The sequence below is a fragment of the Ornithodoros turicata genome, unplaced genomic scaffold, assembly GCF_037126465.1.
Source record: "Ornithodoros turicata isolate Travis unplaced genomic scaffold, ASM3712646v1 ctg00000960.1, whole genome shotgun sequence".
NCBI lineage: Eukaryota > Metazoa > Arthropoda > Arachnida > Ixodida > Argasidae > Ornithodoros > Ornithodoros turicata.
The window spans coordinates 162800-182885 of record NW_026999428.1 but is presented as its reverse complement, the minus strand read 5'-3'; the positions used below and the strand labels follow the sequence as shown (position 1 = coordinate 182885).

Here is a 20086-nt window from a genome sequence, read left to right as displayed (position 1 = left end):
AAATAAACCTGTCAAAAGCGTCTGCTTAGAAAAACTGTCAATGTGCAGCTTTTCCACAGACTCAATTGCACGGGCAATGGCAAATACATTCTGGGCGTCCTTATGTTGCTCGAAGAACCGAAGAACCACTCTGAGCGCTTCACAGCCCGGCTGAGAACCCCATACGCTTACGCTTTACTCCCAACATGCCAAACCTCCTTTCCATACTGATATGAATCACGGTACTGGTCAAGTGACCGAGGCTGACCATCTTTTAACTCTTGTTGCTTGCACTAAAGATAGCAGTGAGACACCTCAGAACTTGGTTCGTGACTTTGGCATTCACTGCGTGTGCGTTTTCCCAGAATCATTTAACTTTTGGGTCAGCCGGATGACTCAGCCAGTGGTGGACGGTCACAATAATGAGAGAAGACTACACGTGTTCTCCCCAGTTTGTCTCCGGAATGTTGGTCACAGTCGGATTATCGAGTTGTCATAATAACGAGAGGCCTTTACATAGGACCTTCGTTGGGAGCAAACCGTGCCCCAGAAAAATGGTCACAAAGTGAGGATGTCATACTAAAGAGTGTTATATTAACGAGGGTTGTATGTATATGCTCAAACGACCACCAAGTCTCACGTTGTTGCTCAATCGCTCCCGTTCCTGCACTTGTAGTAAAAGAAAAGCAGCAAATGGGTCGACGTGAATGGCAGCTGAACGGTTGAACTGCGAAGTTCTCGAGCACATAATCACAATTTCACGCCGAAAATGTTGTTGAGGTGAGTTTGCTGTTGTTGTTTCCATCGTTGAATGTAGTTCTCGGGATTACCTCGGACAAAACGCTTATCGTAGCCGGCGGCCATAATTGGATTTCCTCGCAAACGGGACAAGACTCCAGGGAAGCCAGAGGAAGCCTCAGCTTTCATCCAATCAGAAGCACGATTCTCTATCTACGTAGATGGAGCAGGTTTTTCCCATCTACGTCACAAAAATGGCTGCACCCATGGCTTGTTTTGGTTTCTTTGATTAATTAATTTTTGTAATAGGAAGACAAAATTGAGAAACAAAGGCGCATTTCGGGGCAGTTGGATGTGCTCGTTCGGAATATCACAACTGTTTTAACACATCAAGAAATCGGCTTAGCTGACCTTTAACCTTTCGGGAAGAAGGACGAGTTTGGGGTGCATGTGACAAACCATTTTAGATGGCAAGTTTTTTTGCTGTTGTTGGAGACAACGGCTGCGACTACCCAATTGCCTTGTTGTACCAAGCATCTTCGTAAAATTTAATACAGTTAAACCTCGATTTAATGAAGTCTGTGTTTAGCTTCCATACAATGCTATGTATTCAGGTGGCCTGCATAACGAAGGTATTTGACCCAAGCTGTCCATGTTACGAAGCTTCCCACGTGAAGAATTGAGAAGAACGTGCCTTTTGTTCTGTGGATGCATTGTGCGGAGCTCCGATTTGTCCAAGGCCAAAAGGAAAAGAGCCAAGGGCACGGTGCCAATATGCTCTCCTCTGTTCCCCTTCCCCATCTTGTCGGCCTGTTGCCTCTTCCAGTCTTCGCTGCGGACACCGTTCATTTCATTCTTTCTTGTGGTGTGATGGCCTCTACATCGTGACATTATGGCTAAGAACGGCACAGAATTAAGGGGAGATGTCGAATGTCCAATTTTGTCCAAAAAGTCGGTTTTTCAAAGTGTGCATTTTTGTGCTCCTTGCGCCGTCACTTATCATGTCTCGAAGTACTCCAGTCAACTTCCGACTAGAGTTTGATTAAATACTTAATTTTTATAACGCGCACTCGCAAAAAAGTGAGTAGAAATTACGCTCGGCAGGCTCTTTCTGTTTTGCCAATTGTGCGATAACTTTCCCACCGATCGGCATCATCTTGATATCATTTGAGAGAGGAGAAATCCAGCTGCCCGATGGCCATAGTTTCGCACTTCTCCGACAGCAAATAACGGAGCGGGGCGTGATCGATGAAAGCAAAACTCGGAAAGTGATTGGCTCACGAGAGTCACGTGGCCAGCGCGCGGCCCTCCTATTGGTGGAGGCGGCGCGCCACGTTCAAAATGCGCGCTTTCCTCGATGTTCCGTGCCGCGTCGGCTGTTCCGGGGAGTTTGTAAAGCACGATGACATTGATTTTACGTAATATTAGGCTCTGAAGAAGCTGCGTGACTAGAGAGGCTACTGTCCTGGTGGGTTTTGAAAGGCTGCTGTAGCGATTTGTGACAAATAGAGCAAAATACATTTCGGAGCTGGTTTTCTCAGCTTTTCATTTGCATCTGATTGTCATCACGGCAAGCTTCACCATATCTGTACGATTGAAGATAGAGACTTCCTGCCTGTCGCATGGAGTTCCAGACATATTAAGGGGTGTAATAAAGCTATTAGTTATTATTTATTTCATACAAAAAATTTTGTAAAGCCCTTTTTGTCAAGCAGTATATCTGTAGAAAAACAGGACAAGGGGTATTCAAACTTTGGCTAGCAATAAATGAGATAGGGAGAAAAACTAACAGCTTTATTGCACAGGGCAGGCCCTTAGTAATGTTTTGACATAAAAGTATCATGAAATTTCAACACTCCAAGACTCCAAGACACTTCAAGACTCCACGGCCATGCCTGCTCTTGTCTAAGCTAAGAGAAGGTGGCGGCGTACCTGAACACATCGAGCTACATGACTTCCTGACTGCAGACTCGCAAGTGGTGTGTACAGAAGAACCGCGTGAAGAAGATATCGGCGCAGGGTACAGCAGACGACAGCAATGACAGTGACACTGAGGAAGTGCTCTCTGTGCAGACAGTGTGCCAAGTGCTAGACGCGATGCAGACAATCAAGAGGCGGCACTGGAGGCTGTAACAACGTATGAAAGAAGAGTTGCGCCGACGTTTCATACTGTTAAAAAAAGGCTCACGTACTTTTTCGAGAGGAAATAAAGATATTTCCACAAGCAGCAAGCGCGACATTCTTTAGCGATCTATATAACAAAGTTCTCTATGTAGCGAACTTTAGTGATGAGTTTATCGACTTCGTTACATTGAGGTTTAACTGTACAAGCGTTTGTTCATCGCCACCTGTTAAGATGCTTGTCTCCTTTGCGAATCTGATTCTACAGCTAAACATAAGATGCCTAAAGATGCAGTCTTCGAGAAACTTCTAATATTAAAATTGCCACGATAATCTAACAAATACAGTTGAACCCGTCTATATCGAACCCGGTTATATCAAATTATTGCCTATATCGAACATCTGAAACATCCCCTCGAAAATAGCATGTAAATGTATAGGCGTGCTGTACGTCTACATCGAACAGCAGGCACCGCTGTCATCGGCTATATCACACTACCGCTGGAATCCTATGACGCGCCCTTAGTAACTTCCGCACATTTTTCGCGAATGAAAAGGACAAAGCGCGGCTTGGAGATTAGGGATGAAGTCATCCACACGAAAAGGAGTTGGAAATGAGGGCAGGCTGCCAACGGGAGAAGTTAGTGACCCCACGGAGCTTTGTTTCGCACGCTCCGAAGCGAGAAATCACGGGGTCATGCTACCTTCCCCGCGCACGCGACCTGCAATGGAATCGTCCATGCTGGCCGTGCGCAGCGTGTGGCCGAGACGTGCGCAATGGCGACTGGCGTCGGAGCATTCCTTTGGTAGTCGACACCATTTGAAAGTTGGCACGAATCAGGCAGCTATGGACGCTAAGAAAAGGAAGAACCTGGACTTCGCGACCAAGCTCGACATCATCCGACGTGTTGAGAATGAAGAAAAGAAGTCTTCGGTAGCAGAAGCATTCGGCATCCCACGGAGCACGCTGAGTACGCTTCTTCGGAACAAGGCGGACATCAGAATGAAAGCAGCAGGACAATCTCGTAAGGGAGCATGACGCTTGAGGACGCCGGCGTTTGAAATGATCGAGAAGGCGCTGTATGCATGGTTCTTTGATATCCGGGCCAGGAACCTTCCCGTAGATGGACCAACGCTGATTGAAAAAGCCAAGTGCTTCGCAGTGGCCTTTCACGACGAGAACTTCAATGGCGGTACGGGGTGGTTACAAAGATTCAAGGATCGCTACGGGATAGTCGGAAGGACAATTTCAGGCGAAAGCGAAGCTGTGAACGCCCAGGAGACGGGGAAATGGCTGTCGGACCAGTGGCCGGAAATTGCCGCAAAGTTCTCACCTGCGGAAATATTTAACGCGGACGAGACTGGTCTGTTTTGGCAAATGCTTCCCAATAAGACTCTCGACATTTGTGGAAGCACATGTCATGGAGGGAAACTCAGCAAGGTTCGTGTGACTATCCTTTTAGCAGCGAACGTGGACGGGTCTTGCAAACTCCGCCCGTTCGTGATTGGAAAAAGCAAGGCTCCACGATGCTTCAAAAACTGCAGAAGCCTTCCCGTCCAATACGGGTTCAACACTAAAGCATGGATGACGCGGCAGCTGTTTTCGGAGTGGCTACAAGCATGGGACAACGAGTTGGGCAGGTCTAATCGTCGCGTATGCCTTCTCCTGGACAATTGCTCGGCGCACCACACGACATGCAAGCTGCAGAACATTGAAGTGAGTGTTTCTCCCACCCAATACGACGTCAAGGCTTCAGCCCCTTGATCAGGGTATCATAAAGGCATTCAAGGTAGGCTACCGGAGGCGTCTGCTTCAGCGCCTCCTGATTAATCTTCGGATGGGTGTGGACCTCAAGATCGACCTGCTGGGTGCCATACAAATGATGACCAGTGCCTGGAATGATGTCAAGCGTGAAACAGTAGCTAACTGCTTTCGCAAAGCGGGCTTCGTAGCAGTTGCAGACGAGGCGTGTGCGGATGCCTTGGACGACGATGACGACTTCGAGTACGCTCTTGCGACGAGCTTCGAAAGGTCGCAGAGTTCCCAGAAGCCGTTCCCACTGATCTGACGGCACATGATTTTGTAAGCGCTGACGACAATGTGCACATTGTGGCAGAGATGACGGATGCAGACATCATAGCGGACGTTGCTGGTGACGACGGCGATTCAAGCGGCGATGAAGGCTCACTGGGAGGTCTTAACAGCGACGATGTCATGCCCACAGCCACCGAGATCGCTTCGGCTTTCGTCACTGCTGCGGGGCAATAGAAGGAGCTGGACTTTCTCATTTAGGAGGCCTCGAGAAGATCGAAAATTGTGTAATAGACTTCATGGCTCGCAACAAGAGACAAGCCCAACTCACGGAGTTCTTTCGACCCGAATAAATGTTGTTAACTGTCCTGTTGCCCGCTTTGCTTGTGCAGTTTCTGCTCTCGTTCATGCAGATCGGTAAGCTCCTGTTTCATACTATCCCAATTAAATGGTAATTAATATGGCACACGCGCATGTCTGTTAAAATACGAATGCTTTATATATTGAATTATCGATATATCGAATTATTTGCCGATCCCCTTCGAGTTCGATATATGCGGGTTCGACTGTAAATGCTATTGTTCGTTGCTGACTTATTGTTATTATCATCATTATTTCTGTAATTCCAGATGATATTTTCCACACAGTATTTATGGTGGTAGTTACGGTATTTAAATACTGTATTTATATTGTGTATTTAAATACTCACGTTCAAAGTATTTGTGAAGAGCATTTCAACATCCCTTTCATCGAAGTATTTTGTATTTATATTTAATTATTAAAAAAATTATTTATGCGCATCCCTGAAATCGATACACAGTTGCGTTATTTCTTCAAAAGTTTGGAAATAGCTTTCAAAAGTGGAAATGGCTCAGAAAACTTTCATGCCAAATGGCTCTTTAACATGTAGGAAGGTATAATGCAAGTACCAGGATGGAGCATGTCCTCCGTGAGTGGCTGTCGGTTGAAAGGGTCCGTATTTGAATTGAGCAGGTGCCGTACTATGGTTTCCTTGTCTACCACGTTCCCACTGGGCAGGATGACGGGGTCCTCCATTAGCGTGTCCATCGAGGGATCTGTCGCAGAAAGGTGCCAAAAAAGTTTGAGCAAGAAAAAAAAAGTACCAAAAGTCTGGAAACTTTTAAGCATGTGATCAACGACAACAAGGCTGGCATCCAGCAGGAGCAAATAAATCTGTAACAGAATTGCCAAACTCATAACACAGTAGAATCTCAATGATATGAATCTCTCGGGTTTGTAGAAAATATTTGCATTATCAAAAATTCCTACGAGCATGAACGAAATAAATAAGAGTACCAGAAATGCATACAAGTAATGTATTTCCACTCTGATCGAGTAAATTTTTAAAAGTTGCCTTTCCCGCAACATCCATTTTACAGAGGGGTAGTTTCATTTTAAATCGAACAACGTGTGAAAGTCATATTTTTTAATTCGCCTAGAAAAAATATATGTTAGATGACAGCTCAAACGAGGCAAATCGCGCCACATGCGACACTCGTGCGTGGAGTAGTTTCCGCGTGGGAGAGGAGGGAAGTCTGAGGCACGCTTTCTTCTGGATCGACTTTGACGGGATCTAGCACCGCTGATTTTTTGCCTAGGAACTGGAGGTTTTTTGTGATTATAGGCTGCACCATAGACACTGTCAACAGCCACCCACAGAATTCTGAGGACCACAGATTTTCTCTTCAAAAATGCCAAACTTGGAATAACATCCAAAAAGACCAAACTTTGTTACCAATTCGCTCCATGACAGAACGTCTGAGGACATCGAGCGTAGTGCTATTTGATAGGACGTTGAAAGAAGGAAGGGAGTTCATTTTTCTCGGTCGAGTGCTTTCTGTCTTATTAGCTTGAGAATCGCACATGGTAGGCGAAAATTGCCAATGTTGCATCTCAATTTTCTCAAAAATGTCATCTCCGATTTCCTTGATTATTTTTGAAACAGTGGCGTCATGCCTCTACTTTAGACGCCAAGTGAGACAATCTTTTATTTTTACCCAAGAGACATGCAGCGATTTTTTTGGTCAGGCAGGGTCCACGAGACTGCAGCCTTGCGCCCCATCCACGAGCACGCGGTATGCTACACGGCACTCTTCTTTGCTACAGGTCTCCCGTTGACGGAGTAATCAATGACCGCACTGCATGAGCTTGTTGTAGTGTCCCCAGAGCATCACTTTGCGTTTACCCAATGGTCTCCCAGTTCCGTCAGGCTCATTCAAACCCTAGGAGAGTACATGAGTTCCCTGTGCGCCCTTGACGAGAAGCCCGAGTCCTCGAACATACCAACAAAGTAGTGAGAAGAAACAAAGCGCTTCATAAAGATCTGCATCCAGTGGTAACATCGTAGCTTTTGTTTCAGGTTGCCACCAGTCCTCCAGGCAGCGTGAAAGTCACATCCTTTTCATTTGTAAAAGAACGTTGTGGAAGTTTCGAAAAACATTAAATGTGCCCATTGCGAGACCCCTGCAGATGATGGCTGGAACCATTGCATTAGCATCATGCGAAAGCTTTACAGGACCTTTCATATGATATAAAGTGACTGGGTTCAAGCGCATTTTTCGTCCGCCTAGCATAGCAAAACCACGAGTGGTATGCGACAATTTTGCATGTTTGATCTTAATTATTTCTAAAACACTAGAATATTTTTCACGATTTATTCCACAGGGGCAGAATTATCCTGTACTTTGTGCTGCTGGTAAGGTAGGTACCTTTTCTCTTTTTGATTGAGATGCTGGGCTACCTTTCTGTGGAGCGATTTTTCCACACAAAGGAGCTCCTCGTATGTTTACGAGCGCGCTTTGCTTCGTAATTTATTGCCCCGATGTTGCATTCTGTACTTATTTTGCACTTATGGTACGTATGTTTATTTTTTCCTTTGGAGACGCAGGGCAGTACTTTCGTGGGCGTCTTGAACTTGCTATTACGCGCTTTCATGGGAGTTGCACGCACAACGTGTGCGTATGCACGTGCGCATATTCACTATTCTGCCGCACATGTGCTTGAGGCAATGCACATGCGCACGTTATGAGGCTGTTGTGCGAGTTCATATTAGGAAGGCAGAACTACGGCCACAGGGGACAGAGGAATTTGTGGCCGCCTGGTTGCAGCCGTCTCTTAGCTTGGGCGCAATAAGTGATAGTTCCGAAGATATGCATGCTACCTTTAATTAGTTTTATGGCCCGTAGCGTTATTTCGGAACCACGACCAGTACTATATACAAAACCCGTAAGACCGCTGTGATGACAGTATGTTGCTGCTCTCAAGTATAACACGTTCGCCCTCCACGAGCTGTGTCAGTGCCATTGTGGGAAAAATTTCCGACAGAACGCACCTCCCTAAAATCCTCACCTAAAATGCCTCATTTCCGGTAGCCGTAGGTACCTTAAACCCTCGGTGTGGTCTTCAGTAATCCTTTTGGCATCCATGCGCTTGAACCCAGTCACTTTATATCATGTGAAAGGTCATATCTAAACCTATCGGATGATGTTAATCCAATGGTTGCATCCATGACCTGCAGGGGTCTTGCAATGGGCACATTTTACATTTTTTGGAAACTTCCACAGCGTTCTTTTTCCAATGAAAAGGATGTGACTTTCACACTGCCTGAGGGACTGGTGGCAACCTGAAACAAAAGCTACGATGTTACCACTGGATAGAGATCTTTACGAAGTGCTTTGTTTCTTCTCACAACTTTGTCGGTATGTTCGAGGACTGGGGCTTCTCGTCAAGGGCGCACAGGCAACTCATGTACTCTCCCACGGTTTGAATGAGCCTGACGGAACTGAGAGACCATTGGGTAAACACAAAGTGATGCTCTGGGGATACTACAACAAGCTCACGCAGTGTGGTCATTCATTTCTCCATCAGCGGGAGACCTGTAACAAAGAAGAGGATGAAGGTCGCGTGCTCGTAGGCTTGACATTGTACAGAATCCAAATTTATTGCCTTTTCTGGATGAAATGCAGCATGGAAAATGAGTCGTGCGCTTCCAGGTATTTCTTGTTCTGTTTGGAGAACACCATCAGACGGAATGAGATGACCATGAGCGACTGGACTGATCATAACGAGTCTCCTCGAGAAATACGGACACAATGTACACGTGATCTGCCGTGACCTCCCGTCATGGATAGACATCACTGCTTTAACTGCTGACCGCCTTTCCCCTTCGTGGGGATGCCCCAACCAGCGCCACCTAGATACAGAAGGCCTGCTTATTGCCTCCTTTCCCTCCTTCGCTGCATATATAGTGAGAATCTGTTTGCTATTGCGATTCACTATTCTGCAAATTCAAGAAGCCACAAACGATTGCAGCTTACTTGGAACCTGCAGACGTAAAATATTTAGACAAAAAGTACAAGGCGCATTCCAGAGAACCAGGTTTGAGAAAGACTGGGGCAATTTTCCCATTTAGTACGCGGGGAAGTACAATCACCACTCACAGACGACAGTGGTTCATCTTCATGGCAACGACCTGTGAAAACATGTTCGTGATTGGCTGCCGCTGTTGAAAACACGATCCTGATTGGCTGACTACGTATTAGTTGTTACGTCAAGTCGACGATCACGCAGGCTCTCTCTATCTAGGCGGTGTTGCCCCAGTCTACTGTGAGACACACATGCCGGATTTCCGATTCTGCAAGAGTACGTGCAGCTTTTAAAGGAAAATGGGGCTGGACAGCCCTGTCTGTACAATCAGGAGACTGAAATAAAGTCAGGAGTTCCACGGATAATCCAAGAGGCTTGGCTGGTATGCGTAGAGTATCTGGCGCAAGCAAGGAAGACACACACGGCATCTCGCCTGTTCGTATCACAGTCACCATGGTCCAGAAAAGTGTTTTTATTATCCCGAAACGTAACCTGTTACACAGACCTAGGGCCTGAGGTTTTCGGGAATTTTTTTTTTGAAAATTTCGGGGCTAAAAATCGGGTGGAAACATGAGCATCCAATTCGGGTGAATTTGGGTGCAAGATTTCTGGTATTACATGATACAGGTAGAAGTCAGGTTTATCAGGCTTGCTATACATATCACTTCCTGCCTTCCTTCCTTCCTCCCTTGCTCACCTTTCCCAGCCACCAATACTATGGAGCAAACTTGGCTCAACCCTGCTACAGTCAAATCTCGTTACAACGAAACGCGATATAACGAAATTCGCGATAGAGCGAAATAATTTGGTCACAGAGATCAATGTATTTTATCTCCCCCTACAACAAAGTACTTTTTAGCCGCCGCCTCAATACAGCGAAAGAACGAGATGAGGTTTATGACCCCAAAGCAGATTCCAGGTCACGAAAACAAAGGGCGCAAGCTGAGTCTAGGGTTGCCACCAGGCCGGTATTATACCGGCATGGCCGGTTATTTGCTCTCTCTGCCAGTTGCCGGTAGGAAAGTGATACCGTCAACACCGGTGCAATGCATGCATCTAATCCACGGCAGTCATGCGCGGATAAACGCACTGCGTTCTCACTTTCGCAGGCACGGAGGCAAAGGCTCTTGAAAATGCCAATATAATTTTTTTTCAGTGAAATGGTGCAGTCTTGCTTTCTATTTTTCACGCGTTTTACCGGCCGCAGGGAGAACTCCGATCGCTATATGCGGGCAAGCGCTTTCGCGGCGATCGTTATATCGATGTTTCGTTTACATGTAGCTCAATGGGAGAGCTGATGGGAACTAACAATTCCAGCGCAATATCGGAGTTATCGTTCTATCGAAGATCGTAATAAACGGGCTCGACTGTATTTAAATACAGCTTTATGCAAATTTATATTTAAAATACACATATCCCATCCTCCCATATTTCTGGGTTTTGTGAGTTCCACATTGATAGCCTCCAGCGATGAAGGGTATCTTGGTTAGAGGCTATAGGTCACTCATCCCGTGTGTTCGGGGATTTCCGTCCTTCTAGAAAACCGCACAATGTGAGAATGAGGGCATCGTCACCCCTGTTGCTTCAGTCTTGGAAGCGGGGAGAGAAATGAGAACACCAATTTGGAAAAAAAATGTGATTCGGACCCTCTTGCGTCACTTGACAAAGCCCGGTGTCTCTTCTACTCATTCACTGCGAACTCAGGACAATGGCTGCAGACAGTTTTTGACGGGGAGTTTTCACTGTCGTCGCTCAAGATGGAAAGTCGATGAACATAAGCAGAGGAGGCAAGCAAGCTGGTGTATACTACTGAACAGAAACATCTCCTTGAGTTCGATGAGCAGCGGGGGACTGGACAGAGGACAGAGAGGGGACAAGAACCGATGACTACTACTCAAAACCACCAAATGAACACTTTATTCAACACAGAGAAAGTAGAAGAAGCGATAACGAGTTCATTATCTGGTTTTGAGTCGTCATCGATTCTTGTCCCGTGTCCGCCCTGTCTAGTACCCCTCTCGCTGATCCTCAGACTCGAGGAGACGTTTCCAGTCAATGGAAAGTCGGCCCACGCAAGATGCCGAAACCATCACACTACATCACGGAAAAATAAAGAAATATGTGGGCATTGTGTGCAGCAGACATGCATCCACAGGCGGCTCCATTTATACACTAATTTAAAAGATAATTTAAAAGATAATTTAAAAGAATAATGTGTCCGTACGGCTCAAAGTATTTACGGAAGTAGTTACAATATTTAAATACTGTCTTAATGTATTTATATTTTGTATTTAATTTCTTTCATCATAAAGTATTTATAGGTAGTATTTAAATACATGAAAACACGTATTTTGTATTTATATTTAAATACCCAATGATGAGACAGGACTAGAGTCAGACAAAAGGCATCGTTACCGTTTTGAGGCTGCGGGCAGAATGACTGTGTGTCATCGCGTGCCCCGTGACAATCAGCTGTTTTTTTATTATTCACTGGAGAAGAAGTGGAAGTCAGTCGAGGTCCTGTGTTGTCGGACATCAGCTGGCGAGGATGGCAACACCCAAAAAGTGTATTTATGTCCATCCCTGGCACCAACACACACGTGTGGGAAACACTTCGTTCGCGCGGCGGCCTACGTGACGAAATCAGCCAGATTTTCTTGACGGGGACAAACATGTCGTAGCAATGAAGAGCCTTACGGAACACTCACTGCCACAGACGTGCTTGGAAAGTATGCGGGATCGCTACACGGTATGGAGAACGCTGCGGACCCAGACAACACAAAATCCCGGGGACATCCCACATTGATCCCAAGCGTCCGAAATGGATCCCAATGTTCATATCCGAAAATGGACCTCCGTGGGACTCCCCTCGGATATTTATGGAGGGACATCCGTAGCCGTATATCCGCAGAAGGTCCTGTTACGGCTGTTTTACGGATTGTCCGAATCAGCTCCGTGATGGGATGATGCATGGGTCATGCATTGCATGGGAGAGAGAAACTGGGGACGATGTAGTACTGCACAAATTCGACTTTCTATGAATCAACTCACTTTCTGAAACCAAATAAGTAAGAAACAGAGACACTACCTTCACGGTGACTTAATACGCACAGCAATTTCTCATTTCACTGTTGTTTGTGTACGCAATCGAATTAAACTTAGGCATCCCACCCTTGATTCCGACTCACAAGTGAACAGCGCTTTCGAATGTGTAGAAGCTTGCGATAACTCCCATGAGCTGTGTATGTTTTCTGTTCGGAAGTGAATGCCACTTCATTTTCCATGCTTTTTCTTTATGTGAGTGACCCAATTTTTCGGGCTCCAAACGCTGTGCTTATTTTCCCTTATAGGAAAGAAAGCGAAAGAAACAGAAAGCAAAACCACTGGCGACGGTGGCAGACGTTTACAAAACTGCAGAAAGGCACTTTATATTCTACTACAAAGCGTATACTGACTTCTGAAAAATAAAAAGTGACACACGCTGCACCCCAGAGAGCTCCTGCTTATGTCCGTGTGCCCTGGTTATGCCCGCAAGGTGTTCGTTCGTAGGAAGTTCGAAGCCCAGCCAAGTTGATCTCCATAGTATACTTGCTGAAGGAATTTCAGTATTCTGCGGATATTCATATCTCCGTGAAAGTACATTCGATGGACATCCGTGGGACAGAATTTTCTGACTAGGAAGCGCAAAAGATACATATATTTTATAGGCCATATGACACACATGCATATGTTGGCTTTTTCAACCTAAAGATGAATAGTAGCCAAAAAAAGGGAAAAAAATATCACTGGGGTATAAAAGAAGGCACGAGACATCCATTGCAAGTCCTGTCTTGCTTTCGATATGATCCCACATGACATCCTTGGAACCTTCATAAGACATACTTCGGAGTTTCACTGGGAGTTCATACGGACTGGTATCGAACGAAATGATGCAGTCCCAGGGATGTCCGTGCAGTCCGAAGGCAGACGTCTGGGACAGGCTTGTGTTATCTGGGGAGGCTTTGGCAGCGTACGAACAATGTGTGACAGCACATCTTCTAGGCACGACATAGACGCGAATAACCGTCTATTTCACGCAAGCACAAAATGCTGTAGGTGCTGTTTGGCGCTGTACTTGTAGTTGTTGTAATTTTTCAAGTAGAACTTTTCCGTATCGTAGCGGGAGTTATCGACGCTTATGTACAGCGCGCGCACTTGCGAAGGTGTGATTCATGACCTTCAATTCGATACAGTGAGTTGTTTGATACAACGAAAGAAATTGCGGTCCCCGTGAGTTTCGTTATATTGAGGTTCGACTGTATTATGGATAATGCAAATAGGTTTTGGCTTGCGTTCGTTTCGTGCTTTTATCAAGACCCACTTCTTGCCTGTTCACTTCTTGCCTGTGGGCTGCCGATACAGCTCACGGGTGAAGTACATGACACTGATGATGAAAGAAAAAGTGACGATCATCGCATCCACAAGACCTGCAATGTGCTCTAAGCTCCTGCCGGTGATGCAAGCATCGAGGAGGGCTCCGCACACACAGAACAAACCTGTTCTGAGAACGGCTCGTGCAAATCAACAGAGTGAAGATGGCAGCGGTGATGAATCTGCACACCTGCTGTCATTTTCGGAGGTTTGTTAAGCCAACGGGCCGTGTGCAGCGACGTGATGGACTTAGTAGCCCATCTTGAACAAACAGTGATGTGCGATGTCATTTTCGGAAAGCGGCTGGCAAAGATAAGCGAGTTCTTCGGCAAATAAATACATTTTCTTTCACCACATGCCCAGGCAGAATATTCCAAGGACCCATAAATGACTCAGCTCCACTGGGCAGTCCGTCATGCGTAAAATGCCAGCAAGGAGTGACTGTCTCTGTGACCTGAAGTGGCGACACTCCAGCAAGACGTGACCGCTGTTCTGTTTGAACTATTTCTTCATGACAGTAGATGCATTTTGTTCGGTTCTTTCAGGCTGCATACTGGTAGATTCCAGAAGGTCGTTGTAATTATCTTTTCGTCATGAACATCCGGTGTTAGTCAATCGTAGTCGGGGTGCTTTTAGCGTTGATGCTTCCATGACCTGTGTTGTTAACAGGCCTACATGCTGCGACGTATTCGGTTTGCCGAGTTCGAACACCTGCTTAATTCGAATTTTTTTTCTTCACCCAGACAACTTCTAATTAATGAGATTCTACCGCACTTCATTTATGTGACGGTGTTACAAGTTTTCACCTGAGAAGTGCTTCCTTTCTCGTATCCGCGTCGGAGTAGGAGAAATAAGCGTCAGGATTCTGAAACGTTCAGCGATTAATCGACAGTTCTGCTTACTCTGGCTCCTGACTCCTTTTTTTCAGAATCATCTAAGCCACAGTGTTTGTCCGACGATTTCTCTACGTGCGTGTGCATGCTTGGAGTGCGTGTGACCCATTTTTTTTAATGCACGTGGAGACTTTTCGTCGGAATCTGTCGAATACTGATATTCGCGTGCAAACACTTGTGGTCGACGAACATGGCAACATTGGCACACATCAACCGGTCTGCCCGCGTCCCATGCCTTTCTGGTGGTCTTCCGTGGGCGTTTCTTCATCGTGTGGAGTCCGCGGCATACCCACGACGTTTTGATGCTAGGGAAAGCGCATCCCTTGCGGCTGGGTGTCACCCTCATCCACTGGTGAACCTCCCCTTGGAAAGGTTCCGCACCGCATGACAAAAGGACCTCGGTTTGGGTAGAAATTCGGTTTTACCCGAATAATGACAGGTGTGATTCGGGGAAGACTCAGGGGAGAACCTCAGACCCCCATACGTGGCTCGCTCCAGGCCAGGACTTAGATAAAATTTTTATCCTCTGTGATCGTATCATAGAGATTCTACTGTAGAGTCTGGGCTCCAACACAACGTTCACTCCCACAAACAGAAGACAGGATATCTCAACAGCCAGAGCAACTACAGCTTTTCCCGGTGTTATTAATCCTCTTGTCGTACATTTTAGTCCTTATGCCATATGACATTTAATCCTTTTGCCATCGGAATTAATCGTTCTTTCATTATTTTTAATCCTCGTTTCACATAATTTAATCCGTTTCTCATATACTGTAATCCAAGTGACTATGTGTGGGCTATATGACTTTTTTGTGCGTATTTTGGGACAATTATGACCATATGTTCGCATATTAAACATGCTTTCGCTAATATTGTGGGTTTCTGCACCATAATGGGATACTGTGGGACTGTCAATCTGGATTACGGTGTTGTGGGACATCTCCCATGTCTACGAGTATTACCCATCGTTTTCATTAAAAACGTGTAATGGGATACTGCGGGACTCTGTATATGGATTACGATATTGTGGGATTATTCCCGTGTGTACAGATATTACCCACGCGTTTCATTAGATATACGGGTTTCTGCACTGTATGTAATGGGATAATGTGAGACTGCCCATCTTCATTACAATATCCTGGGACTATAAGCAAGCCTACGGTTATTCACAGTGCTTTCCATTAGAAACGCGTTTTTTCCCTGTAACGGGATACTGTGTGACCGTCAATCTTAATTACGATATTGTGGGACAATTTAAATGTTTATGGGTATTACCCATACTTTTCATTCAAATGCAGGTTCCTGGAGCATAACGGGACAGTGTGGGAATGTCTCTCCGGCTTAGGATATTGTGGAACTATTCCCATGTGTGCGGGTATTACCCACGTTTTTTGTTATATATGTGGGTTTCTGCACTGTAATGTGATACTGTGGGACTATTCCCATGTGTGCGGGTGTTACCCATGCTTTTTGTTAAATATGTGGGATTCTGCACTTTAATGGGATACTGTGGCACTATTACCATGTGTGCGGGTATTACCCGTGCTTTTTGTTAAATATATGAAATTCTTTGCTGTGGTGGGATACTGTGGGACTATTCCCATGTGTGCAGGTATTACCCACGCTTTTCGTTAAATTTGTGGGTTTCTGCAGTGTCATGGGATACTGTGGGACTATTCCCATGTGTGCGGGTATTACGCATGCTTTTTGTTAAATATGTGGGATTCTGCACTTTAATGGGATACTGTGGGACTATTCCCATGTGTGCGGGTATTACCCATGCTTTTTATTACATATCGGATTCTGCACTGTGATGGGATACTGTGGGACTATTCTCATGCTAGCGGGTATTACCCATGTTTTTTTGTTAAATATGTGGGATTCTGCACCATGATGGGATACTGTGGGACTATTCCCATGTGTGCGGGCATTACCCATGGTTCTTGTTAAATATGTGGGATTTTTTATTGGAATGGGATACTGTGGGACTATTCCCATGTGTGCGGGTATTACCCATGCTTTTCATTAAATATGTGCGTTTCTACACCATAATGGGATACTGTGGGACTGGCAATCTTGATTACGATATCCTGAGACTATAAAGCATGTCTATGAGTATTCCCCGTGCTTTTCATTAAAAACGCAGGTTTTTGTACTAATGGGATACTGTGGGACTGTCAATCTGGATAGCAGTATTGTGGGACTATTCCCATGTCTACGGAATAAAAATGTGGGTTTCTGCACTGTAATGTCATACTCTGTGACTGTCAATCCTGATTACGATATTGTGGGGCTATTCCCACGTCTACGGGTATTCCCCGTGCTTTTAATTAAAAACGCGGGTTTTTGCGCTGTGATAGGGCTCTGTGGGAATGTCAGTTTGGATCACAATAGTGTGGGACTATTTCCATGTCTACGGGAATTCCTCATGCTTTTAACTCAAAATGAGGGTTGCACTGTCATGGGATACTATGGGACTGTCTATCTAGATCACAGTATCCTATTACAGTGCAGAAATTCGCATAATTAATGAAAAGCATGGATAATACCCTCACACATGGGAGTAGTCTCACAATATCCTAAACCAGATAGACAGTCCCACAGTATCCCTTTATACTACAGAAACCCGCATTTTGAACGAAAAGCATGTGCAATACCCGTAGAGATGGGAATTTTCTCAAAATAGCGCAACCAGGATTGACAGTCCCACAGTATGCCATTAGTGCAAAAACCCGCATTTTAACGAAAAGCAGAATACCTTTAGACATGCTTATAGTCCAAGGATATCGTAATCAAGATTGCCAGTCCCACGTATCCCATTACAGTGCATAATCCCACATATTTAACGAAAAGCATGGGTAATACCCGCACACATGGGAATAGTCCCACAGTATCCCATCACAGTCCAGAGTCCCACATATTTAACGAAAAGCATGGGTAATACCCGCACACATGGGAATAGTCCCACAGTGTCCCACTACAGTGCAGAGTCCCACATATTTAACAAAAAGCACGGGTAATACCCGCACCCATAGGGATAGTCCCACAATATCCCGTCACAGTGCAGAATACCATATGTTTAACAAAAAGCATGAGAAATACCCGCGCACATGGGAATAGTCCCACAGTATCCCACTACAGTGCAGAAACCCACATATTTAACAAAAAGCATGGGTAATACCTGCACACATGGGAATAGTCCCACAGTATCCCATCACAGTGCAGAATCCCACATATTTAAGAGAAAGCATGGGTAATACCCGCACACATGGGAATAGTCCCATAGTATCCCATCACAGTGCAGAATCCCACATATTTAACAAAAAGCATGAGTAATACCCACAAACATGGGAATAGTCCCACAGTATCCCATCACAGTGCAGAATCCCACATATTTAACAAAAAGCGTAATACCCGCACACAGGGGAATAGACCCACAGTATCGCATGATGGTGCAGAAACCCACATATTTAACGAAAAGCATGGGTAATACCCACACACATGGGAATAGTCCCACAGTATCCCATTAAAGTGCAGAATCCCACATATTTAACAAAAAGCATGGGTAACACCCGCACACATGGGAATAGTCCCACAGTATCACATTACAGTGCAGAAACCCACATATATAACAAAAAACGTGGGTAATACCCGCACACATGGGAATAGTTCCACAATATCCTAAACCAGAGAGACAATCCCACACTGTCCCGTTATACTCCAGGAACCTGCATTTGAATGAAAAGCGCGGGTAATACCCATAGACATGGAAATGGTCCCACAATGTCGTAATTAAGATTGACGGTCCCACAGTATCCCATTACAGTGCAAAAAACGCGTTTTTAATGGAAAGCACTGGGAATAACCGTAGAAATCCGTAAACATGGGAATAGTCCCACAATATTGTAATCCATATACAGAGTCCCACAGTATTCCATTACAATGCAGAAACCCACGTTTTTAATGAAAACGATGGGTAATACTCGTAGACATGGGAGATGTCCCACAACACCGTAATCCAGATTGACAGTCCCACAGTATCCCATTATGGTGCAGAAGCCCACAATATTAGTGAAAAGTATGTGCAATATGCGTACACATGGGAATTGTCCCAAAATACACAAAAAAGTCATGTAGCCCACACATAGTCACTAGGATTAAATTGCATGAGAAACGGATTGAATTATGTGAAACGAGGATTAAAAATAATGAAAGGAGGATTAATTCCGATGGCAAAAGGATTAAATGTCATGGCATAAGGATTAAAATGTACGACAAGAGGATTAATAACGGCGGAAAAAGCTGTAGTTGCACACCACTTTTTGCGCAACGTTCCAAAAAGCAGAAGCACTTACCACGGAACTCATCGGAGGCATCACTGTAATTTATTTCTCTGGCATCTCGCCTCAACTCCTCGACCCACTGTGCCAGATGCGCAAACTGCTCCACTTGAGCTGTAGTCTTGCTGGGGACAGCTGCGTCGCGAAACAGCGCGGCACTGTACGACCGTTTGTCCCGTCCCACGGCCGCACGGAACGAAGGGCAGTCCAGGTGAAGGTAGTCTGCTGATCCAGCAGGTTGTGTGGCTCCCAGTCGTACTTCTCGGGGTTCTGCACCTTCAGGTCCTAACACTTGGGCCCGCACAGCTACTGCAGATTGAAGTTGAGCATGGCAGCCAGCCTGTCAACCAGTTCCTGTGACAGTATGTATACATTTTAGGCCTGTGCGAATATTCAAAATTTTCAAATATCGAATCGAATAACTGTATATTCGATTCCATTCGAAATCGAGTAGCGATATTCGAATATATTTGATACTTTTTCGAATAATGCACGTTGTCTTTATCAAAATGACCGCTGTGCATGCGTAATCCGTTTGCCTTTGTAACATCAATTGAAAAACGCACGTCAATCCTTCGATTTACGTACAAAATTTTTGGGGAGAAATCGCTGAAAGGAACAACTGCAAAAGCTGTTTTCCGAGATGGTCTCATCGCCATCGCGAGAACTGCTGCGCACGCGTCTGTTCAATGACTGCTGGAAGTTGCCTTTGCGTCTGTGCCCGGTAACTCGTAAGTGTGATCGGTGGTTTCTTGCCGACTTGAATGGCAACGGCTCGTGCTACTGATGAACCCGATGGGGCTCAAAGGAGCCTCGTTTTTCGTGCGGTGTAATGAAGAGTCAAAGTGCTCAACATGCGGCGCCTTGTTAAAGACGCCGACAGCAACGACAACTCCGCTTCTGAACCATTTAAGACGACATCCGGCCGAGTTTGAATACTTTAAAGGTTTGAAGTCGCAAACGGCAACCGTTGATCCCGCAGTGAGGAAGCTGCATGCACAGGACGACAGTGCATCATTGAGTGGTTTCAAACCAAAACTAGCACCGGATTCCTCGCGGGCTCATTTGATAACAGAGAAGGTTGCCTCGTTCATTGTAAAAGGCATGCATTCCTACAGTATTGTTAAAGAACAGGCGTTCAGGAGTCTTTTGAACTGCGTTGTTCCCGAATATGTTGTGCCAGCACG

The 20086-nt window shown here is 45.4% G+C and overlaps 2 protein-coding genes across 4 annotated transcripts in view; one reads left to right on the top strand and one right to left on the bottom strand.

The window, feature by feature from the left end:
* The window catches only part of LOC135375965 (ubiquitin conjugation factor E4 B-like), a 54920-nt gene that overhangs the window by 12193 nt on the left and 22641 nt on the right, over positions 1-20086 (bottom strand). For 2 of the 3 annotated variants that reach the window (XM_064608597.1, XM_064608599.1), the window contains exons 5-7: positions 18915-19253; positions 5800-5946; positions 2650-2844 (exon numbers count right to left, since the gene is read on the bottom strand). In XM_064608597.1, the coding sequence (XP_064464667.1) occupies positions 19206-19253 (48 nt within the window). In that variant the 3' untranslated portion in view covers positions 2650-2844; positions 5800-5946; positions 18915-19205. Of the gene's footprint in view, positions 1-2485; positions 2845-5799; positions 5947-18914; positions 19254-20086 lie in introns of those variants that run through there. The other variant, XM_064608598.1, reaches the window with a different exon arrangement.
* LOC135375956 (tigger transposable element-derived protein 6-like) lies at positions 3902-4603 on the top strand. Its single transcript, XM_064608587.1, has one exon. It carries the CDS (start codon positions 3902-3904, stop codon positions 4601-4603), a length of 702 nt encoding a protein of 233 aa, XP_064464657.1.

What these genes read in the sequence shown, in the direction of transcription:
- LOC135375956 (XM_064608587.1), top strand. Translation starts at nt 3,902, where the DNA reads ATGATCGAGAAGGCGCTGTATGCATGGTTCTTTGATATCCGGGCCAGG.